Raw genomic sequence first — 20,830 nt, 5'->3', positions numbered from 1 at the left:
ATGATCAACACACACACACACACACACACACACACACACACACACACACAGTGCCTGTTCATGTAATTATAAAAGGTTATTTTGTTATTGTTTATTGTTGTTAATCTTGTACTGTGTCTAAATCATAAATTAAATGTACCATGGATACATTTGTATAGAAAAATTACAGTATGTGTCAGATTAGGATTCAGGCTTCTATTGAGGAGTCTCAGAATATAATCTCTCACAGATAAAGAGGGATCGTGGTACAAGCTCCCCTGTAGCACAGCTGCATTTTCAAGTGAAAATAAACAGAAAAAAAAAAGATGTTTAAAAGTCACTGTAACAGGAGAGCAATAGTTGACAAAGTACAGATTTCAGTTTACAGGATAACTAGGCCAAAAAGAGTAGGCCTTGAACTATGGTCAAGGATCCTGGGTACTGACCCTATGGAAACCACAGCATCTCTCTAGAACTTAGGCAATTAAAGCAAAGCACAGCTGGAATATTTCAGAGAGGCCAAAGCATCCTGACCATGTGAAAGCAAAACTCCCTACAAGTTTCAACCACAACAGATTGTGGTTTTCTCTTGAATCCCTTGTCTCTCTATCTTCTACTAATATGGCAGACATGACAACTCCATCAGAGTTTAATTCTCTTGGCAAATGTGTGGCCAACTGTAAAGATCTCAGCCTGTTGCCCTTGGACCCTGCCCAAGTGCTCATCTTCTTCTGTTATCTTTATTCTCCTATTTTTCAGGTCCTGCACAGAGTAAGTCATCTCTTCTAATATAACCTTTCAAAGGATTTTTGTGACCACCTGTAAAGAGTATTCACTGTACTTTATAAACCACCAGTTAGTTCCCTGATTTGTAAAAATGCCTTTACCTCAGACTTCAGTAGATATTACCCTTGATACTTTACATGAAATCTGGCTTTTTCCTGAGGGTTTGCCCTGCACTCTCCCAGACATTTGAGATAATCTCAATGTCTGACACAGAGGAGCTATTCAATACAGTTTTAAATTAAGTTCTTAGCCTGTCTCAAATAAAATAAGAAAGCATAACAAAATAATCTGATTTCACTGAAGTCATGTCATCTAGCTTTCAAATAGAATCTACAATGCCTCCCTCCTTAAGATAATTAATAGGATAATTTATGGTATCTACTCATGGGGCTGTTGGAAATTTTACAGTAAAAATGCAAAAATACCACAATTAAGCAAAGCATGTTGGAACAAATAAAGTCATGGAATCAGGTTCAATTATCCTTCCACTTTGAAATAATTATCTCATTGGCTTAAGTTCTTTCAAGATAATTTGGTTTTGCATTAAGGCTAGAAATTGCAATATCAAATGTGTAAAAGGGAATAGATCTCACAGTCAGGTATTTAGTTAGCAATTAACCTTAACTTTAAGTCCTTTTACAAAAAGACTTTGGGGATTAAGTAGACAGGAATCCACAGAATTCATAGCTCGTAAAGTGTTCTAATAGCAGATCACATTGCTGGACCCTCTGAGACTAGAGTACCTGGATGGATCTGTGCCATAAGAAACTAACACACGTTTGTGTTAAATTGGATTTCTGAAATGGTAAGTGGCCTCACTAACTTTGTGGGACAAACTCTTAGGAAGTATCCTTTGTCAATGTTCAAACTGAGCAATAGCTGAACTGTAGCAAGAAATGTGTTGAATTTGGTATATGCTCAGGGAAACTGAAAAGGCTCTTTTTAAAAAAATTTTGCCACAGGAAGATTTTCATAAAATGTGACTTGAAATAATTTAGGACAAGGGGCTGGGAAGGTGGCTTGGTGGTAGAGTGCTTGCCTTGCATGCATGAGGACCTGGGTTTGATTCCTCAGAACCATATAAGCAGAAAAAGCTGGAAGTGGCACTGTGGATCAAGTGGTAGAGCACGAGCCTTGAGCTGAAGAGCTGAGGGACAGTGCCCAGGCCCAGAGTTCAGGCCCCCTGACCGGCAAAAAAATAAAAAATAAAAAAAATTAGGACTTTACCATGATAAAGGAGGGATGGATGCTTCTACTGATCATTAAATGTGCCGCATAACCTGTGGGTAGGCAGATCCACTTGAAAAAGAAGGCTTGCACATCCATCTAATTAAAGTCAACCTGATTAATTAAATCAGATCCTCAACTATTTAATAAGGAAGAAGTATAAGGAGTAATTCTTTATATATTCTAGAAAGCATGCAAAATATAGACTCATCTGAAGTCATGAGGGAATAAAAGGGTTTTCATTTTTAATTAACTGATGACATGTAGATGTTGAATCCAATCATGCTATTATTTGTCCATCTCACCTGGGGTAACCTTTGGAGGAAGTAAGAAAAGATTATTATATTACAAACATGTTCCATTGAAATATATTCTATTATTTTGCCCTAATTTTAAAAGCAATAGCAAAGCTTGGGTAAGAAACATTTAATTGAGCAATGCTTCGATTCAGCTTCTCACGACATTAGGTTTTCTTTCATTGAGCATTATTGACATTTTGGGCCTGAATATTCATTGCAGGAGAATTACTCTCTGTAGGAGTTTTGTTGTTGTTGTTGTTTGTCATGAGGCCTGAACTCTGGGCCTGGGTGCTGTCCCTGGGCTCTTCAGCTCAAGGCTAGCACTCTACCACTTGAGCCACAGCACCACTTCCAGCTGTTTCTGCTTATGAACTCGGGGCCTCATGCATGTGAGGCAAGCACTCTACCACTGAGCCACCTTCCCAGCCCCTCTGTAGGAGTTTTGTATACAATGCAGGATGTCCAGCCAGCAGGACTCTGGCATCCATCCTCTAGATTTGAGGAACTCTTATTCAGAAATTAATCCAGATGCTGTCAAATATACAATTGTCAATTCCCCGAATCGAGAAACCACTGTATTCAAATGCATAACTAGTGAACATCAGATATTGGAAAGAGGGTTAGGAAACTGTGATTGAAAATAAATATAGCAAAGAAATCTGATCAAATAGAAAACTAGAAAATTATAATACTGATGCACTCAGTATCATTTTCTATCATGATATGTATTAATTCAAGAACCCAAATTACAACAACATCAAAAATCAACAGCTGTTGAGTAAAATATGGAAGGAACAGTGCTCCAGATCCACAATGGAAAATGAGAATAGCATTTAACATTAAAGTGTCAGGATTTTAGGCTTGGTCACCCTGTGGACCCATGGCCTTGAATAAGATGCTCCATATATCTAAGCTTCCAGATTTTTCCTTTACTGAAGGAAAGAACTCTTTTTTTTTGGTCAGTTGTGAGGTTTGAACTCGGCCTGGGCACTGTCCCTCAGCTCTTCAGCTCTACCACTTGAGTTACAGTCCACTTCTGGTTTTCTGGTGGTTTATTGGAGATAAGAGTTTCATGGACTTTCCTGCCTGGGCTGGCTTTGAACTGCAATCCTCTGATCTCAGCCGACTGAGCAGCTAGGATTATAGTCGTGAGCCACCCGTGCTAGCAAACTCATTCTTGAAGGCTGTTGAGAACATTAGTTATAAGCTCAGTGAGCTTTGGAGCTGTTATGTTTTAAATCAAATCTCTCTCTACTACTTAAATTGGTCCTTTAGATTTTGTATTTGTAAACTAGTGATGACAAAAATACCAGATATATGCAGCAATTAAATAAGTTACATGGAGAGCACTTATAAACATCAGTTATTAGTATTATAATACGTTTAAGAAGCATATTTTTTATATTTTAGCATCTTTAAAATTAAGAAAGCATCTTACCACTGAAGATGTATCATAATTAATCTGGAAATATTTTTTTCTTTAATGCAGAATAAAAAAGCACTTTCGGATCTCATAGTCAATTCTCTGTTGAATTCAGTGATATTAGATCCCATTATCTGATTAAAACTGACTAGAATAAGCAATGAGTCTTCTGACTTTTTTGTTATTTTGGCACAATGCCTTTCACTCATTCTCCTAAATTATAAACATCAGCATTAGTTTATATTTCTCTTTTCTCATTAGCCCAAGCATACAATTAATTGCCAGTTTTTAAGATGTTTTTCTTTGGATTGAAACTAACATTAATATCTACTTTACTATTTTCACAGAAAACACCTGAATGTCATACTTTTCTAATAGCCACCTATGAGTTGTGCCTGCCTCTAAACTTCCTCTGCTCCCTATCCAGAAATATAATAAATATATTTCTAAATATAGGGACAAATACCTTTCAATTTAATGTGCTCAGTGAACCCATATTACCTGCAAATAGCTTAAACTCTTCAGTTGGAATTTAAGCTTTCATATTAGAGCCTTATCTATCTAACATTCTTGAATTGAATGGATCCTCCTCTATCCTCCACTCAAAATAAACCATAGGGTACTTGGTTATGTTCTCTAAAGCTTTTCCATCTGGCTTCAACCTCCTGAAATAGTTTAAGTCCTGACAATACCTTTTGAAATAAACTCCATTGAGTTAATCCTGTGTCAACTAAATGAGACTTCTCTAATAACTGACTTTACAGTAATGAAGCATGGTACAATACTAAAATATTTTGAGTGCACTCTAATCTCTTAGCTTTCATAGTTACATCTCCTTTACATACTAACAAATTTATTCACACATTTTTCAGGTCTTAGTAACACTGGGTCTCAATTTTTTTCTTTATCTTTTCCCTTCTGCGCTCTTTCAATTCATAAGTTGATGTGTGTAACTGAATTAGAAAGCAACTTTACCTGAAAGAACATTATATGAAAAAAATATATATATATAATATCATAAATGTTATACATATATTATATATAAGATACAAAGGCTAATATTCAATCCTGTCTGTAAATTTATAACTTTTTGGAATTATTTTAATCAGATTATCAAGAAAATATTGTATTAACAAAATGCTGAAATAAGGATACAGGATGACTCATTGCAACAATGAGATGTACAAAACACTATGTTGAAAATGAACTTTACAACTTTGTGGGGAAGAGGGGAGGCAGGGGGGAGATTGGAGGAGTAGTTGGAGGTGGGGAGGAAAGGGATGGTAGGGGAAAACAAAGGAGGGAGTAACAAACTTTGATAGGAAATGGAGTCATTACCTTGCTCAAGTAACTAACACCTCTGTACGGTATCTTTACAATAAAAAATATATATTTAAAATTTTTAAAAAGAAAAAAATATTTTAAAATATTTATGTAATTGTAACCCCTCTGTACAGTATTTTCACAATAAAAAAAAATTAAAAAAAAATTTTTTAGTAAATTCAAATGGGTTCTGAGCAGTATTTTCACTATGCACATGAAAAAAAAAAGAATTAAATTTTCCATACACTTGAAAGATTCATAATTCTACTAATACGAATTGATTATTTTTATTAGCAAGCATTTTTTCCAATGACTTTTTATTTTCCCCTGATACACATTGAAAGGGAGATAAGAATATATTGACTTTAAATGTTCCTTAAGGGGAAAAAATAGAACTGTTTTAAACTTTGTTCCCATAAACAAAGAAAAATATTTTGGAAAGAGAAAGGTACAAATTTATTTGTATGATCAATTTATGTGATTTAAAGCTAATCAATATAAACCAATATCATATAATAAAAATATTTAGTATATACTTTGCTACCCAAATAGGTTTTGTAATTTTGTGATAAAAGTAATACTTCTTAGCAAGCATATGCTAATTTTTCTTTTCTTAATCTTCAATACCAAGTGAAAAATACAAACAAAATTTGGTAGGGCTTAATGCCTGTAGGCAATAGTCAGTGTTTGGGCTTAAGAGCTCATATTTCAGGCCCATTTCTAGAGGAGTGTCCTTGGTACACCTATGCTCATTGTGTAGCAGTTGTCACATTTGTATATATAAATCTTTATATCTTTGGCCATCTTAAAGTTACTAGAATATAAATGTTGAATGCTTAGTGTAAATACTATGGAAAAATTTATTCATATTTGGTTATGGGAAATGAAAGGACAAAAACATGCCTACATAAGCATTGAAGGAGGCTGAGATCTGAGGAACATGGTTCAAAGCCAGCCAGGACAGAAAAGTCTGTGAGGCTCTTCTCTCCATTAAACCACTAGAAAACCAGAAGTGGTGCTGTGGCTCAAGTGGTAGAGCGCTTGCCTTGAGCTGAAGAGCGCAGGGATAGTGCCCAAGCCCAGAGTTCAAGCCCCATGACCAACAAAAAAAAAAGAATTGAAGGTCAAACACAACAGTGAACTTAAAATCATGGTGAAAATAAACATGAAATTTGTCAGATATATGAAAGTCATTAAAAATGGTTTCCCAAGATAATATATATTGTATTATATATTATATATGTTATATTATATATAATATATATTGTATTATGTGTATATGAGATTATATTACATGTATATGGGTAGCTTTAGTTTTCTGCATATGGCCCATAAATTTCAATTTTTTGAGTTTTTTCCCTCTTATTAAAAAAAGTATTATCATGCATTTCCAATCATTTTATGCTGTTTTCATGGAATTTATGAATTTAAAATACCACAGAAACCATCTGAGTCAACTTATTTCACAGAGGTGACTACTCATTGGTATTTAGACCAGTTTTGTGAAATGTGTCAAATAATAGGAAAAGAATATAGCTTTACTAAAATCTACTGTCCTCTATTATAACTAATTTTACCAGGAATTAAAAACAACCAAAAAAAGCAGTCAGACATAGACTTCAAGAGAAATGCTGAGATCCTTAAAAAGTATTTAAATTATTCTAACAACACATGAATTTGATACTGTACTAATATATTTAATTTGCAAAAATTTTGTTTTGTACATTTTTTTGGGGGGGGTCCGGTTGTGGGTCTTGAACTCTGGGCCTGAGCGCTATCCCTCAGCTCTTCAGCTCAAGGTTACTGCTCTACCACTTGAGCCACAGTGCCACTTCCAGCTTTTTTTTTTCTTTTTTCTTTTGTGGTGCTGAGGAATCGAACCCAGGGCCTCAGGCATGCAAGACAAGCACTCTACCACTGAGCCACCTTCCCAGCCCTGTACATTTATTTTTTAAAGGAAGAACCTCAGAACAAGGAATAAAATCTTTAGTGGTAAACCTTCATTTTCACCTACAAACTAGGGTGGCTATCTTCTGACAAGCCTCAGGTATGTCTGACAATTTGAGCTAATATAAAATGCCCCGGAGTCTTTCTTGACCTCAGCCTGAATCCTGTAACATGTCCTGTTTTGATGGAAGAACTATACCAACAGTGGCTCCGATATCAGACAATGACAGGTGGCACTCAGATAGATCCTTTTGCTCCAAAACCTGGCACCTGGTCTTGGCACTACCAGCATACAACATAAGAGCTGTCAGTTAATGGACATCAGAGCATTTCTGACTTCAAGGCACTTCATATTCCAAATATGTCCCAGCTTGTTAGTTGACCACTGGCCAAAGCCCAAATTGGATACCATTTGCAGCATTGTTCTAAGCTGAGAGTCTCAACAGATGGACCAATGTGGTCACAGGACCAGGCAACTTGCATTCCCCACCCTAGGTGGCAATTAGTTATGTGTTGACAGCAACTATTAGCACCTATTTGATTAAAACACAAAAAAGTACCATTCTGGCAACCCTTTGAAAGTTTCTAATTAATTCTGTTTGTAAACAAAATCTCTATCTTCAGATTCCAAGAAAGTTACTTGTATTGGTCCAAATTTTAATTTTCAAAATACCAAGATACTATATTCATAGCTTATGGAATTGCTCTAAAATTACCTTTAACAGTAACAACACATAGTATTCCTATGGTATAAATATTCATAATACAGTATTTGTAGCTAGTTATATAAACTATGATCTAAAATATAAAATGTATAAGTAGCTCAAGCCCATAAAGAATTAGTGATTACAAAATAATGGATTTTATTGGTCTAAAATATATATTTTATATCAGACAGGTTCCAAATCAACATCTTCATCGAACAACAATGTTAGACTTGGAAAACCACTGATACAACTGTTTCCACACTTCTCAAATGGGACTAATATTATATCATAATATTATTTATTAAAACAATCCACTTAATCCATTTAGAGAATATGGTTGAGAGTAAATTTTCTAAAATCATTTGCTTTTCTCATTACATATTTCTCCTTATACAAGGATGGTTTTCTCAGCACCATTAAAAATTAGTATAGTATAATGCCTGAAATATAAATGGCCAAGCTTATAATTCTGTTTACCCTGAGTTAGGATACCATATCTAGAGGCAGAAAATGCCTGGCAACATGTAGGCTTACCAACCTAGCTACTAATGTTTGTAAATGAATCCATAGAACTTAAAAGCAAAAGTGACATCTATTAAACCATCAATATTTTATTATTTGCATGAAAAGATTTGACCAAGAAAGAAGAATATGTAATTATTGAATAAAAATTTGGAACTTTTTGCTTTTTAGCGTTAACTTTTTTTCTTTGTAATTCTCTGTATTACTAGTGAAGGCTACTATATTATGAATAATTATAAAACTGGGATACCCTGTACATAAATCCATTTTACAATGCTTACAGCACTTTAAGATAGTTATATCATAGATTTAACATATAGAGTACAGATGAGTCAAGCAAAAGATAATCCTACTGCATTGTTGGCCGTGTCTTTGGTATGGCAAACACAGAGTTTAAACAGCTCGTCAAGGTCATATTCCTAGTTAGTGGTAGAGAACTCTTTTCAGCATCCTTTTCAGAGATGAGAGTGTAACTACATGGATACAAATAGGAAAAGGACCAGCCCTAAGGATCAACATTCTGAGCAACAGACTAAATAATCCTTCATTCTATTGTTATCTGTATAAAAAGATCCCATAAGTAATGACCCTTGCAGTTGCCAATCTTTTCAGACTGACAGAAGTGGCTACTGTATCACAGAATTTAGATTCTCATCATTCTTCATATAGCTAATTCTTAAAAGAGGACTAGTCCTGTTTTATTAAATGCCTCATTCAAATATCTTTCTCCTGTTTCTTTTTTCCCCTTTCTTTCTCTAAAATCATTTTAATTGCACTGTCATCAAAAACCAGCAAAATCAGCCATCCAAACTACCACCTGTCCTTGAGGTGCATACAAAATGGGCAAAACACTGATGTCTTCAGCAGGGTAGCTGAGCACCTGTTTAGAATCCCTGCATCCCAACAGGACATGCTCTAAACAATGGAACCTCCAGACAATTAATATAAGGACATTTTCCAGGGCTACATGGGAAGAACCACTTTGTGCAAAAGTGCTACTGAAGGCAAGTGGTTCTATTCAGTTTCTTTTCTTAAAGAATCATATATTGCTGAGAATCTCACATTTCATGGAACTAAGAACTCTAAGAAGTCTCCCTTAAAATAGACTTTAGAAAAAGGAATTTGTCAATGCATTCAAGAAAACTGATAAGAGTCTTGCACTATATATCTTGAAATGCTTATTCTCTAGTCCTTGTTCTGTTTTATGAAATATTCATGAATTATATCTTCTACGTGCAAGCTATCAACAGCATTTAGAATTTGCAGGCTTACATAAGAAGGTAAATGGCATATTTTATTTCCTTTTTTCTCTGACAAGCTATTATGGGCATTCCTCTGCCACTATAGATCCTCCTGGAGGACCTTAGTGTCACATTAGCATTGGTTTAGAAAATAAGTAAAAATGGAATAAAAGAAACTGTGGCACTAACTAATGGTGACATGTGGAAAACTATATGATTGATGAGAGATATAAGATCTCCAAGTAACAGTTCTTTAAAGACTGCAATCATTAACTGAAATACAGACTGTGCTGATATGTTCAAATAAGAATCACAATTAAGCTGGGTGTCAGTAGCTCATGCTTATAATCCTAGCTACTGGGGAAGCTGAGATCTCCAAGATCATGTTTCAAAGCCAGCCCAAATGGAAAAGTCTTTGAGTCTCCATCTCCAAAGTAACCAACAAAAAGCAAGACTAGAGGCATGGCTCAAATTATACAATGTCAGCTACAGGCAAAAGAGCTTACCATGAGGGCTGAATTCAAGACCTAATTATAGCACACATGCACAAAAGTCCAGGTGCCAGTAGCTGAGCCTGTAATCCTAACTACTCAATAGGCTGAGGATCACAGTTCAAAGATAGACTGGACAGGAAAGTTATAAGACTCTCATTTCCAGTTAATCACCAAAATGTCAGAAGTTGAGCTGGAGTTCAAGTAGAAGAGCACCAACCTTGAGTGAAAAACCTCAGGGACAGTGCTGAGGCCCTGAGTTCAAGTCCTGATACAGGCACAGGAGCGCAAGCGCGCACACACACACACACACACAAACACACGTAAAGGAAATTATAATTAGTAATTCTACTAATCACTCTTTACTCAAATTCTAAAAGAGGTTTCTAAAATTCTCTTCTGTACTGATAGCACAAAATATTATAGAGTTGCTATCCTTGTTTCTTTGTTAGTACATTTGTTGTTGTTTCTTGTGTTAATATATTTTTATGGGGCTTTGGTACATATATATTTCTAGTTTAACAAGATATTTTATTTACCTTAAGGTAGAAAGATGTATAAATTAGAACAAGGCATCATTTATTATAAGTACTGACAGCTTCTATCAGGTAAAATACCTACTGAAAAGTTACACTGATAATTCCTTGATCATAAGGAGTAATAGTGAGCTTAATAATCTAGGAACCCTGAGAAAGAAAGATGAAGCACTCAAGGAACTAACTAATTCTACCTCTGTTTATTTGTTTTTCTAATGTTTTTAACATACAAATAATTTTCCATAGTGCCTGTATTATTTTTCATTCTTATATTTTTTAGATATAAGAATGAAAAATAATACTTTTACTTTGCAAAAATGACTTTGCATCACAAACTAGAGCCAACTGATACATGTGGGCCAAATTTTCACAATTTAACTTGTTTTTAAAAATTGTGTTTTTCAATATCTTAATCATTGTTAAACTATCAAGTGCCTTTTCTCTTTTGCTCACTTTCCTTATATTATCTTCATATTGGTGTATAAAATTCTTTTCCTTGATAAATAAAATAGTGTTGATTTATTTCAACTCATTAATCTACCTGATTAACACAAAATGATCATTTTCATGGTCAGTAAGTTTCAGTAACTTTTTTATTCTGATGTATACAATTACAAGTACTAATTGAGAAATAACTAAATTAATATTTTGATAAGAATCCATATAGTGTAATTTTTAAAAATTTTATTCTAAGGGTAATTATAGAGGGGTTACAATTACAAGAGTAAGGTTATGAGTAAATTTTTATCAAACATTGTTACCATGCCTCATTTTCTATTTAATATTGTTCATTTTTTCATACAGAAAATCAACACACAAAACAGCTTTTGTCTAGTTGAGCAAAGAATTATTTTTAAAGATTCTTCTATGCTCCTAAATAATCAAAACATTCTAATATAACAAAAGTTTTTAATCTACCTCTCTCACAATTAATGTCAGCTACTGAGAAAATTCAGGAGTTTATGACTAAATAAAAGAAAGAGATGCATGTATATTCCTGTAAAATGTATTTTTCACCGCAGGGAAAATAATGCTACCCTAAATTTATCTCTGGTTACTGAAAGTTTGGCATAGATATCCTATTCTGTGCTGAAGGTTTAAATAGCTATCACAGCATTTCATAAATTTAAACTTGAGTTGAAAAGCTTTTCTTGGCTCTAAAAAAAATAGTCACATATTACTTACATAGTAATTACAGGCTATGCAGCTGCCCTACAAAGCTTTACTCTAAATGTGTTAAGTATGAACCACTACACAGACCTTATTCGAATTTCATTAAGCAGTAAGCCAAAAATATGTCATCCTCCACACCAACTGCTTATGAAAGAACAATGGCTATCTCCCTCATCCCAGACCTAAATAATGTATCAGAATCAATGTTGTGGATTTAGTGGGTGGTTAGCTAAAACTCCTCTTATTCCACAGCAAGTAAAGAGGTCTCTTTCCCCATCATTACGCATAAAGGAAGCTTATGCTAATACATGCAAACCTAAGAATGAATAATCTCCTTGGAAATATCATGATACAAATACTGACCTCAATTTCTGCAGGGCGCTGATTCATGCTCTAAGCCTTTCTAACACAACAATTTAAAGCTTACAAAGCACTTCTATTTGACTAACACATTAAAAATATTAGCTACTCAAACAAGCACTATGCCATTAGTAGAACAGAAGCCAACATTATGAAAATGTTGTAAAGGAAGTTAGGAGAGATGAGAGTTCCTCAAAATTTAAATTCTGTGTTGCAAGAGCTTAATATCACACATTTTGAATATCTAACTTGGATGCTATTGTCTGATGTGTATGTGTGTTTTATCTAATGAAACAAGTGAATTTGACATAGAATAGTGTAATAGCTAAAGCTGTCAGGTTTTTGCCTTCACAAAAACAGTAAATAGGGGAAAAATCAATCTAGGCTTAATTAGCTATCATTTTATCTTTGTCCAAAAACACAGAAATATTAAATTAGTTTTACAACTCTTTACTTTTTAATTTTTCCTCAATTTGAGTTTATTATTTAACAATTATTATTGGATTGGCCAACAGTAAATTTCTTTGGATATCAAGTACAAAGCAGATCAGGAAAATACCTGAGTTTTGTGACATTCTTTCTAAAAGCCATAAATCCAGTCTAATTACACACACACAAAAAAAGCAAACCCAGGTTTAGGGGACACATTACAGCATGTCAACCCAATGCATCCTGTCAATATTTTCAAGGTCATGAAAACTAGAAAACACTAAGATTGTGTCATAGTCCACAGAAATTTGGAAAACAGAACTAAATATGATATTCTACTAAGTAAATACCTTGGACTGAATGTTGGAGCAGAAAAAGGATATTAATCAGAGTGGGGAAATCCAAAAAATGTTTATATTGCAATTTATTATCATGTCTGAACATCTGTTCATTAGAGGAGATAATGTTTCATAGACACTGGCAGTAAGTGAAATGGGTTCAAAGTGTACAGGAACTATGTGTGCTTGCTTTAAGTCAAGTATTTTTCCGAAAGTAACCTTTTAAAAAGAGTGAACAAAGATACATGCACTCAGTATTAAAGAGTAATTGTTGTCTATGCTTGACTGTATTCTATTATAATATAGATACTCACATGTCAACACTGAAGAGTCACTAGTTATGTGCTCTCAAATTTGAATAAGGTTTTTGTTATACATAAGAATAGATGTCAACAACTCAATTCTGCAAGAATTTCCTTGGTTCTTGAGCTGCTTCTCCACTGAGCAAACATAAGGAGCCTCATATTCACTAACCTCTCCTGATTTTATAGGCAAATGTCTGGCAGCAAAGTAACTAAATCCAAGTAACTGAACAAAATAAACAAACAAACAAATATTCAAAAACCAATCAAAATCAGGGGCGAGTTTCTCTGCTATTAAAACCAAAAAATTAACTGAAAATTTCCCTTATACCGGTAGATTATAAGGAAATTCTCACTAAATAGTTAAAATTTTAATTCAGTGTCATTGATTGTATGCCTTTAGAAACAAAGTATAGTACCTCAGACCTAAGGTGTATAGAATTTGGATTTTAAAATGAGTACACGAGTTGAGCAAAATATCCACAATGTTGCTGATAAATGCACACACAAAAGCCTCTGGCTTGTGTGCAAGTATATTTAATTCAATCAGTTTATTGAAATCCAATTTTTTTAGAATGAGAAAATAGAAGACAAAAATAAAAATGCAAGTTATACACTTTTATATAATGGTTATGGTAAGTATGATAAATGTAATATCAGTAGGCATGAATGAAAAATGAAAATGAAAAATGAAAAGCAAACAAATCATTAAAACATACTGTTCTTTCTGTGGGATCTGATAACTTATTCAAATCTATACATCAAAATTTTAGGAAAATTTAAAGAACAAAAAAAATTTCAAAATATGGTAAGGGAATAGAATATGCAGGTTGGGGATACTGTAGATAGTTGAAAAATTGAGTTTACCATTTGGCAAGAGTGAGTAAGTGATTAAATGTATGTCTCCAGGAAGAAATGGGAAGAGAAAATGCCCAGAGGTCCCGAAAGGGAAATCCCCCTGAATGGACAGTGATGTCATCTACTTTCTGCCTTTTTCTTGTTACTACTCTTAAGGGTCAGCCTTTTGTTAAAGATGCCTTGGGAATTAAAGAAAGGCAGATGGCTTCCATGTGAGTGAAATACATGGAAACAGGTCTATCATTGATTGATGGAATGGGATGGATTGTCTAGAATTCAGTAGTAAGAACAATCAACCTACAAGAAACCATGTGAAAAGCAAGCACTTCAGGAATTCTTGGCACTTGGGAGTAACAGAATGAAGGGTCAGGCCTTAGTGTGCATAGTCATTGAAAAGAAAGTCATCAAAAGATTTTAATGTGCACAGGGCCAATATGTAGAGTGCACATATAAGTCACATATCTGGAAACAATACTATATGTATATATATATATGTATGTATGTATATATCTGGTGGCAGAACCGTGTCTTTTTCTTTGTCAATCATTCATTGGTCATCTAACAATTTTCTATCCCACAATGGTCTTACCTTCCTCTTGGCAAGTCTGCATCATCTTTTTTCCACCTCACAGCTGGTTGAGGATCTCCTTGAACTTGGCACCGAAATTCTACAGCTTCTTCCTCCAATACCACCTGGTTAATTGGCCTCCTGAGAAATGTGGGTCGTTCTTGGGAAGGGAGGGGAACAAAGAAATAGAAAGAGATAGATGTTCATGCTTTTAGTAAATCAAAGAAAAAGTAAAGGAAACATATGGTTTATTTTTAGTATATAGGTCCTAAATCTACATCTGTTCACTGTGTCTGATATGGTCTTGTTCATGTCATACAACTGAATAAAATGAAATGTTTTTAAGCACAGGAGAAACTATGGGTTTTCAATAAATAAGACCATGCAAACTTGTGGGGAAAAATTTAATTTTACCCTTTTCACTAAATTTTGAGCCAAATCAGGGGAACCCTGTCACAAGATATTAGAACACTACATTTAATGTTTTGCAATGGCTAAATCAATCTATTGTAGCTGCTCAGAGAGGGAAAACTAAAGCGTAAAACTGATGAAAACCATTAAAAAGCAGTAAACATTAATATTCCACCAAAATGCTAAAAAATTATACTCTCACATGTTATAAATATTTTGATCTAATTTCTTATTGCACAGGGACCCAATATATCCATGAATATTTTAACAAAATATGTAGGAGCTATGCAGAGATGACTATTTGTTTTCTTAAATATAAATATTGCTATTACTAATTATTGGGAACTAAGTACTGTTGTATATTATAGTCTGAAGTCTTCTCCAATGATCTCCTAAATGTCTGAGCTACTTACTCATTTTTATGACTCTTATATTTCATATATACATATACGTACATATATATACACATATTTTATTCTTTTGTTAATATACATCTGGCTGTTAAATTATATTCTACTACTCTTCTACATACAGTAGTAGGAAAATACATTTCTGAGTGCATGAGTCCTACTATCTAAAAGAAATATTAAAAAGGGTATTTAATATTTTCCTAAACAGTTATAATTTCTTCCTATTGCAACTTTTTTCTTTATTGATAATGGTGTAATACTGGGAAAATTGCCACTTCAATTTTATTAGCACGTGTATCTACTTAGTGAAGTAGAAAAAGAACTAAATCAAGGCAAAGAAAGATGAGACCCATAGGGAGTTGACAAAATTTATCTGGCCATCTGGTCATATTTAGCCATTAGGACTTCAGTTTCAAGCTCCCTAATTTAGAGTCATCCATATAGTGACACAAAAAGTCTCATTCATACAAACACAAACACACACACATGCACACACTTACGCACACACATATGTATGTATGTAAATATATATCAGAAAAACTGAAGAAAAACAATTTAAAATAACACATTGATAGTAGCAATGTAGGACAAAATTTTAATAGACTGATTTTCATGACTAAGTCACAAGCCACATTTGTAGAACAAATGTTTAAATTTCAAGTTCAATGATCCTTTATTTTATTTTTAAGTCAACTATCAGGGGCAATCAAAAAGAATTGAAAGCCGGGAGCCAGTGGCTCATGCCTATAATCCTAGCTACTCAGGAGGCTGAGATCTGAGAATCATGGTTCAAAGCCAAGCCTGGGCAGGGAAGTCTGTGAGACTCTTATCTCCAATAAGCCAGCAGAAAACCGGAAGTAGGGCTATGGCTCAAGTGGTAGAGTGTTAGCCTTGAGCTGAAGAGCTGAGGGACAGTTCCCAAGCCCAGAGTTCAAGCCCCACGACTGACAAAAAAAAGAAATGAAATGTTCCACAGAACATTAGATAATAGCTGTCAATTTTTCTTCAAACTACAAGCCTGCAGATATTCTACTACCTGTATTCTGAGACTCTAAACTTACAAGTTATAAAATAGCATTTTTCTCAGGGAAGTGGTTTGAATGTAGTGTATAAATAATCCTTGAAATCTAGAACAAGTTCCATCTAATGATCCAGTGATCAAAATTTATTAACAGCAAAATATGCAACCAAGAATAGAACACAAATGTGTACATTGGGTGTGTGATTTCAAGTTATTTTATTGAATTCTGGGCATGCTCAGTACAGCTATTTAAAGTATATATTTGATACTATGCTGCTGTTTCTGACAGTAAGCAGGTAGTAGGATTAGTATATTTTCATGGGTTTTCCAAATGCTAATAATATAAATGATCCATTAGCATAGAAAGTAGGATTGGCTATTTCTGTGCTAACATGTAGGTGCACTGATCCCACTCGCTCAAAAATAAGTTTTTTCTTTTTCTTTTGTCGGTCGTGGGGCTTGAACTCTGGGCCTAGCCACCTCCCTGCACTCTTCAGCTCAAGGTGAGCGCTCTACCGCTTGAGCCACAGCACCACTTCTGGTTTTCTAGTGGTTTATTTGAGATCAGAGTCTCACGGACTTTTCTGCCCGGGCTGGTTTTTAATCATGTTCCTCAGATCTCAGCCTCCTGAAGAGTTAGGATTACATGTGTGAGCCACCAGTGTCCAGCTTAAAAATAAGTTTTAACCCAATGTTAAAGAGGACTTAACTGGTACTGATATCATTTGGGATTGAAACATGACTTATCAAGAGGAGACACTTCTTGCCCTCTCTGATGTTACAGGAGGAATTATGTTATAACATGACATATGGAGGGAACAAGACAGAGAAGTCTTCATCATCCATTCATTCAGCACATGTGAATTCAGCTCTCTCATCCTAGGTTTCAAGCTTAGTTGCTGGTGAATAGCCAGCAGCTTAATTTAATCAGAAAAATGCTAGAAGATGAAGCCAAAAGTGACATGGCCATGAAGGATTTGTATGCCAAGTCAAGGAATGTGGATTTTGCCCTCAGGTGAGAGAGTGGTTAAAATCTTATAAGCCGTAGTTACAACCTTTAAATAAGGAAATGAGAAAGGTCATATTGCTATACCTGTGAAAGATAAATAAAAACTGGGTAATGACAAAGGCCAAGAAAATTAGTTTACAATGAGAGTGATTCTGGGGTTTTGGAAGGAGTGGGAGAATTAAGAGATTCAAAACTGTCTTACCTTACATAAAGGTGAAAAAGAAAAGTATAAAAAAGATCCTCAACTTTCCATTTAATATTTTTAATTCATTAGCAGGCAAAATATGGATATGGTACATGTGCATGTGCATAAACATACCTGTGTATTAGTGGTCATGAGAAAAATGAACTGCTATGTTTAAGCCAATATTAGCGTAGTTGGTACTACTGGAACCCAATTTAATTCTAAATTAATAAAATTAAGTGAAATATAATAGCATCTGTAGCAATGACAGTTTCATTAAACTATCTAAAGAATGAGTGAATATTTTTTGGTAAAAAAAATTTTGTCAGAAATATAATGTTAATATCATTAAAATAATAAGAAGCTAAAGTTATTTTGACTGAAGCTAGAGACACGATAACATTAGTAATTAGTAAGAGAAAGCATGAATATTGAAGGAACTAAAAGAACCAATATTTATAGATACCCTATGACAGTAAAGAACAAGAATATTGATATCTAAAATGTAACAAAAGTAAATATATAGAATTCTAGCAATGTAAGAATTGGAAAATGAGGAACTTCAGAACAAATCACTGCAGGGTTGGAGCTATGGCTCAGTTGGTAGAGTGCTGGCCAATAAGCAAAGCATCAGAAACTAAGTTAGAGTTCCAGACTCACAACACAAGAACAAAAACCAAAAGAAAAAAATAATAAAATAATAAATCACTGCAAATTCCTACACTGAAAATCTGTTAAACTTCTGGAATGGTGAAGCTACCTTTTTGTCTCACATGGAACCTTTCCATAGAAATCTGTTGGGTGAAAAATAAATTACAAAATAGTTCATAAGACTAGCATCATTACAGTAAACATATTATTTTCAAGCAAGGTTTTTATATGCTTCCCTTAATATGTGCTTGTCAGAGTATTGCAATTGGATAATTAATCTAAATAATTCATCTAAAAGGAAAGCTTTATATTAGTCATGTTTGGAAAATGAAGTTGTATTTCTCTTTAGGGGACAGAAACAGGTTTTGTAATGATTTTATATTTTGTCAGCAGCCAAATTCTAACCTCCACTGAGTTCTATGGAGACACGAAGAAATACCTGATTTATAATTTCAAGAAAGAAAGGTACTGGATCCCCTGCTGCTGTTCTGATGAACTTCACAGGAATGAAAAACTTCACAATGATCTTTCACTCTTTTCTTTTGTCTTCAAGGCAAGTAGAGGTGCTAAGCAACTAGATAATATCAGAAAAGGTGTAATGCACAAGTTTTGGAAGCCTGACACTTGCTAATGGTAGAGAATATCATTCAATTGATAGAAGAAAATGGATTCAAGAATAAACACGACCTAAGTCACTTGCTTACACATGGCACATAAAGATGGGTTTAACACCACTGCATTGTGAGATATGCCTTCCAACAAAGATAAACTGGAGATTGTTCACAAAATTTGAAAGTGTTATCTGCAAATATTTGTAACACACATTTCACTAAACATCTTGAAACTATTATTTATTATTCCATTTATCCCAATTTAACTATCTTAAACTTGCCTTGTGCTTTGCAATTTTTATAGACTCTCTACAGAAAACAATAGGTTAAAAACTAGGTTTGGCTTATTTGCTTTCAATATAAGAACCTATTTTTGTAAGAATGGTTTTCTTCTATTCCTAACCAGATTTTATGCCCCCAAATCTGGAGAATCAGAAACATGAAAACTTAAGATAGAAGAAATTGTCCAAGTGGAACATATATTTTAAATAGTTTGTATTTTTAGCAGCTACTGATGTCACAAGACAATTGGAAGCCAAGCTCTATTAGATTTGAATTACAAATCCAAAACAAAGTGGCTTGGGTATCCATTTTTGTACTAAGATCATCTGCAAAGAAATAGAAAATCAGAAGTATTAAGAATTAAGTTGAAAATAAGGCAATCACATTCAATACACATTTATGTGCATAGAAATTGTCCCCATATGCGCTGTACAACTAATATAAATATGTAGGAAAATCTTGATCTATTGAACATCAAGCAAACTTAATTTTAAAGCATGTCAAAATAAGGTTACTGAGCTTTTTCCATGGCCTCACCTCATGTCTGACCGACCACATATTGAACAGCAAGGGGAGAAATCCCGAGGGCTGTCTGTGCACAGCTTATCAATTAAGTTAGTATTCCTCTGAATGGGCTGATTTCTAATTTTCTAACCATGGGTTGATCAGAGGCAATGTCTTTGCCAATGCAATTAACATTTTTTTCTATGAGAGTAACTGGATTTGAATTACCTGCATAACTTGCTTATAAGGCTAATCTCTCTTGAGACAATAGTACTGCTTGCCAGTCTGTTATTCTGTAAAATACTTTCCTACTTAGGTCCAAATTCACATTGAGAAAAATCCAAATAGGTAAACTGTTGTAATACAATAAAATGCCAAGTCTTATTGTAGTTTCACAAACATTATTCAGAAAGGAAAATGTCCAAATAAATACAAAATATCATAAATCCAAACTGTGGATATATAGATAGATATGTAAATATATATAATATTTCTTGTTTCTTATTTGTATGTTACTTTGAAGAAAACTAAGTATCCAGTTGAGAAATATTTTAATGGATTTCAGCTACTAGAAATGGTTGTAAAATGGCCCATGGCTGTGCCATGACATCTATTTCTAGGATGACCTTGGTGATTTCAAAATAAACTTTACTTGACATTGTAAAAATAGTGTTGTAGCAATAATTGCATAGGTAGAGTCCTTTATGTCCTATAAGAATAGAGCTATGCAATAAAAAGACATTAGGCCTAACCACTGCTTGTAAACCTTGTCTTGACATTGGTTGCTACAGCAAGACCTGCCACACTATAATGTGTATTAACTAAGAATGTCAGGGGGCTGGCCTAGCTGATTTTCCTTGCTTATGCAGGTGTGAGTGTTGGGCAAAGCCATTGAATGCTAACACTGTATCGTCAAAAAAAAAAAAAAAACAAGTATATTGAACCATATTCAGCCCATCAGAATATGATTAACTAAATCCTGAGAACATTAAACTTTTTGCCAATAATTTTCTCTTTCTGAGGAAAGTCGTCCAAGGAAGCAAAGATCAATATAGTTAAGTGTTTTCTGAGGGGAAAATGAAACCAAACAAACAGCAAAAATAAATGCCATAATTATTGTATGCTAGAAGCGAAGTCTCATGTGACTCCCTATAACATGGCATAGAGAGTCTACTTGAAAACCGGCATCCTTTCTGTCACTCTTCACAATATTTCAGCATTTGAACAAGATCTAGCAC

The 20,830-nt window shown here is 34.1% G+C and overlaps 1 protein-coding gene across 6 annotated transcripts in view; it reads right to left on the bottom strand.

The window, feature by feature from the left end:
- Positions 1-20,830, bottom strand: part of Robo2 (roundabout guidance receptor 2) — a 513,941-nt gene that overhangs the window by 127,545 nt on the left and 365,566 nt on the right. For all 6 annotated transcript variants that reach the window (XM_042676828.1, XM_042676829.1, XM_042676832.1 and 3 more), the window contains one exon: positions 14,531-14,669. In XM_042676828.1, coding sequence (XP_042532762.1) covers positions 14,531-14,669 — 139 coding nt within the window. The remainder of the gene's footprint in view (positions 1-14,530; positions 14,670-20,830) is intronic.

The sequence above is a fragment of the Dipodomys spectabilis genome, unplaced genomic scaffold (genome assembly GCF_019054845.1).
Source record: "Dipodomys spectabilis isolate Male_0828 unplaced genomic scaffold, ASM1905484v1 ptg000032l, whole genome shotgun sequence".
Taxonomy (NCBI): Eukaryota; Metazoa; Chordata; class Mammalia; order Rodentia; family Heteromyidae; genus Dipodomys; species Dipodomys spectabilis.
The sequence above is the reverse complement of the archived record's forward strand: the minus strand, read 5'-3'. Positions and strand labels throughout refer to the sequence as shown.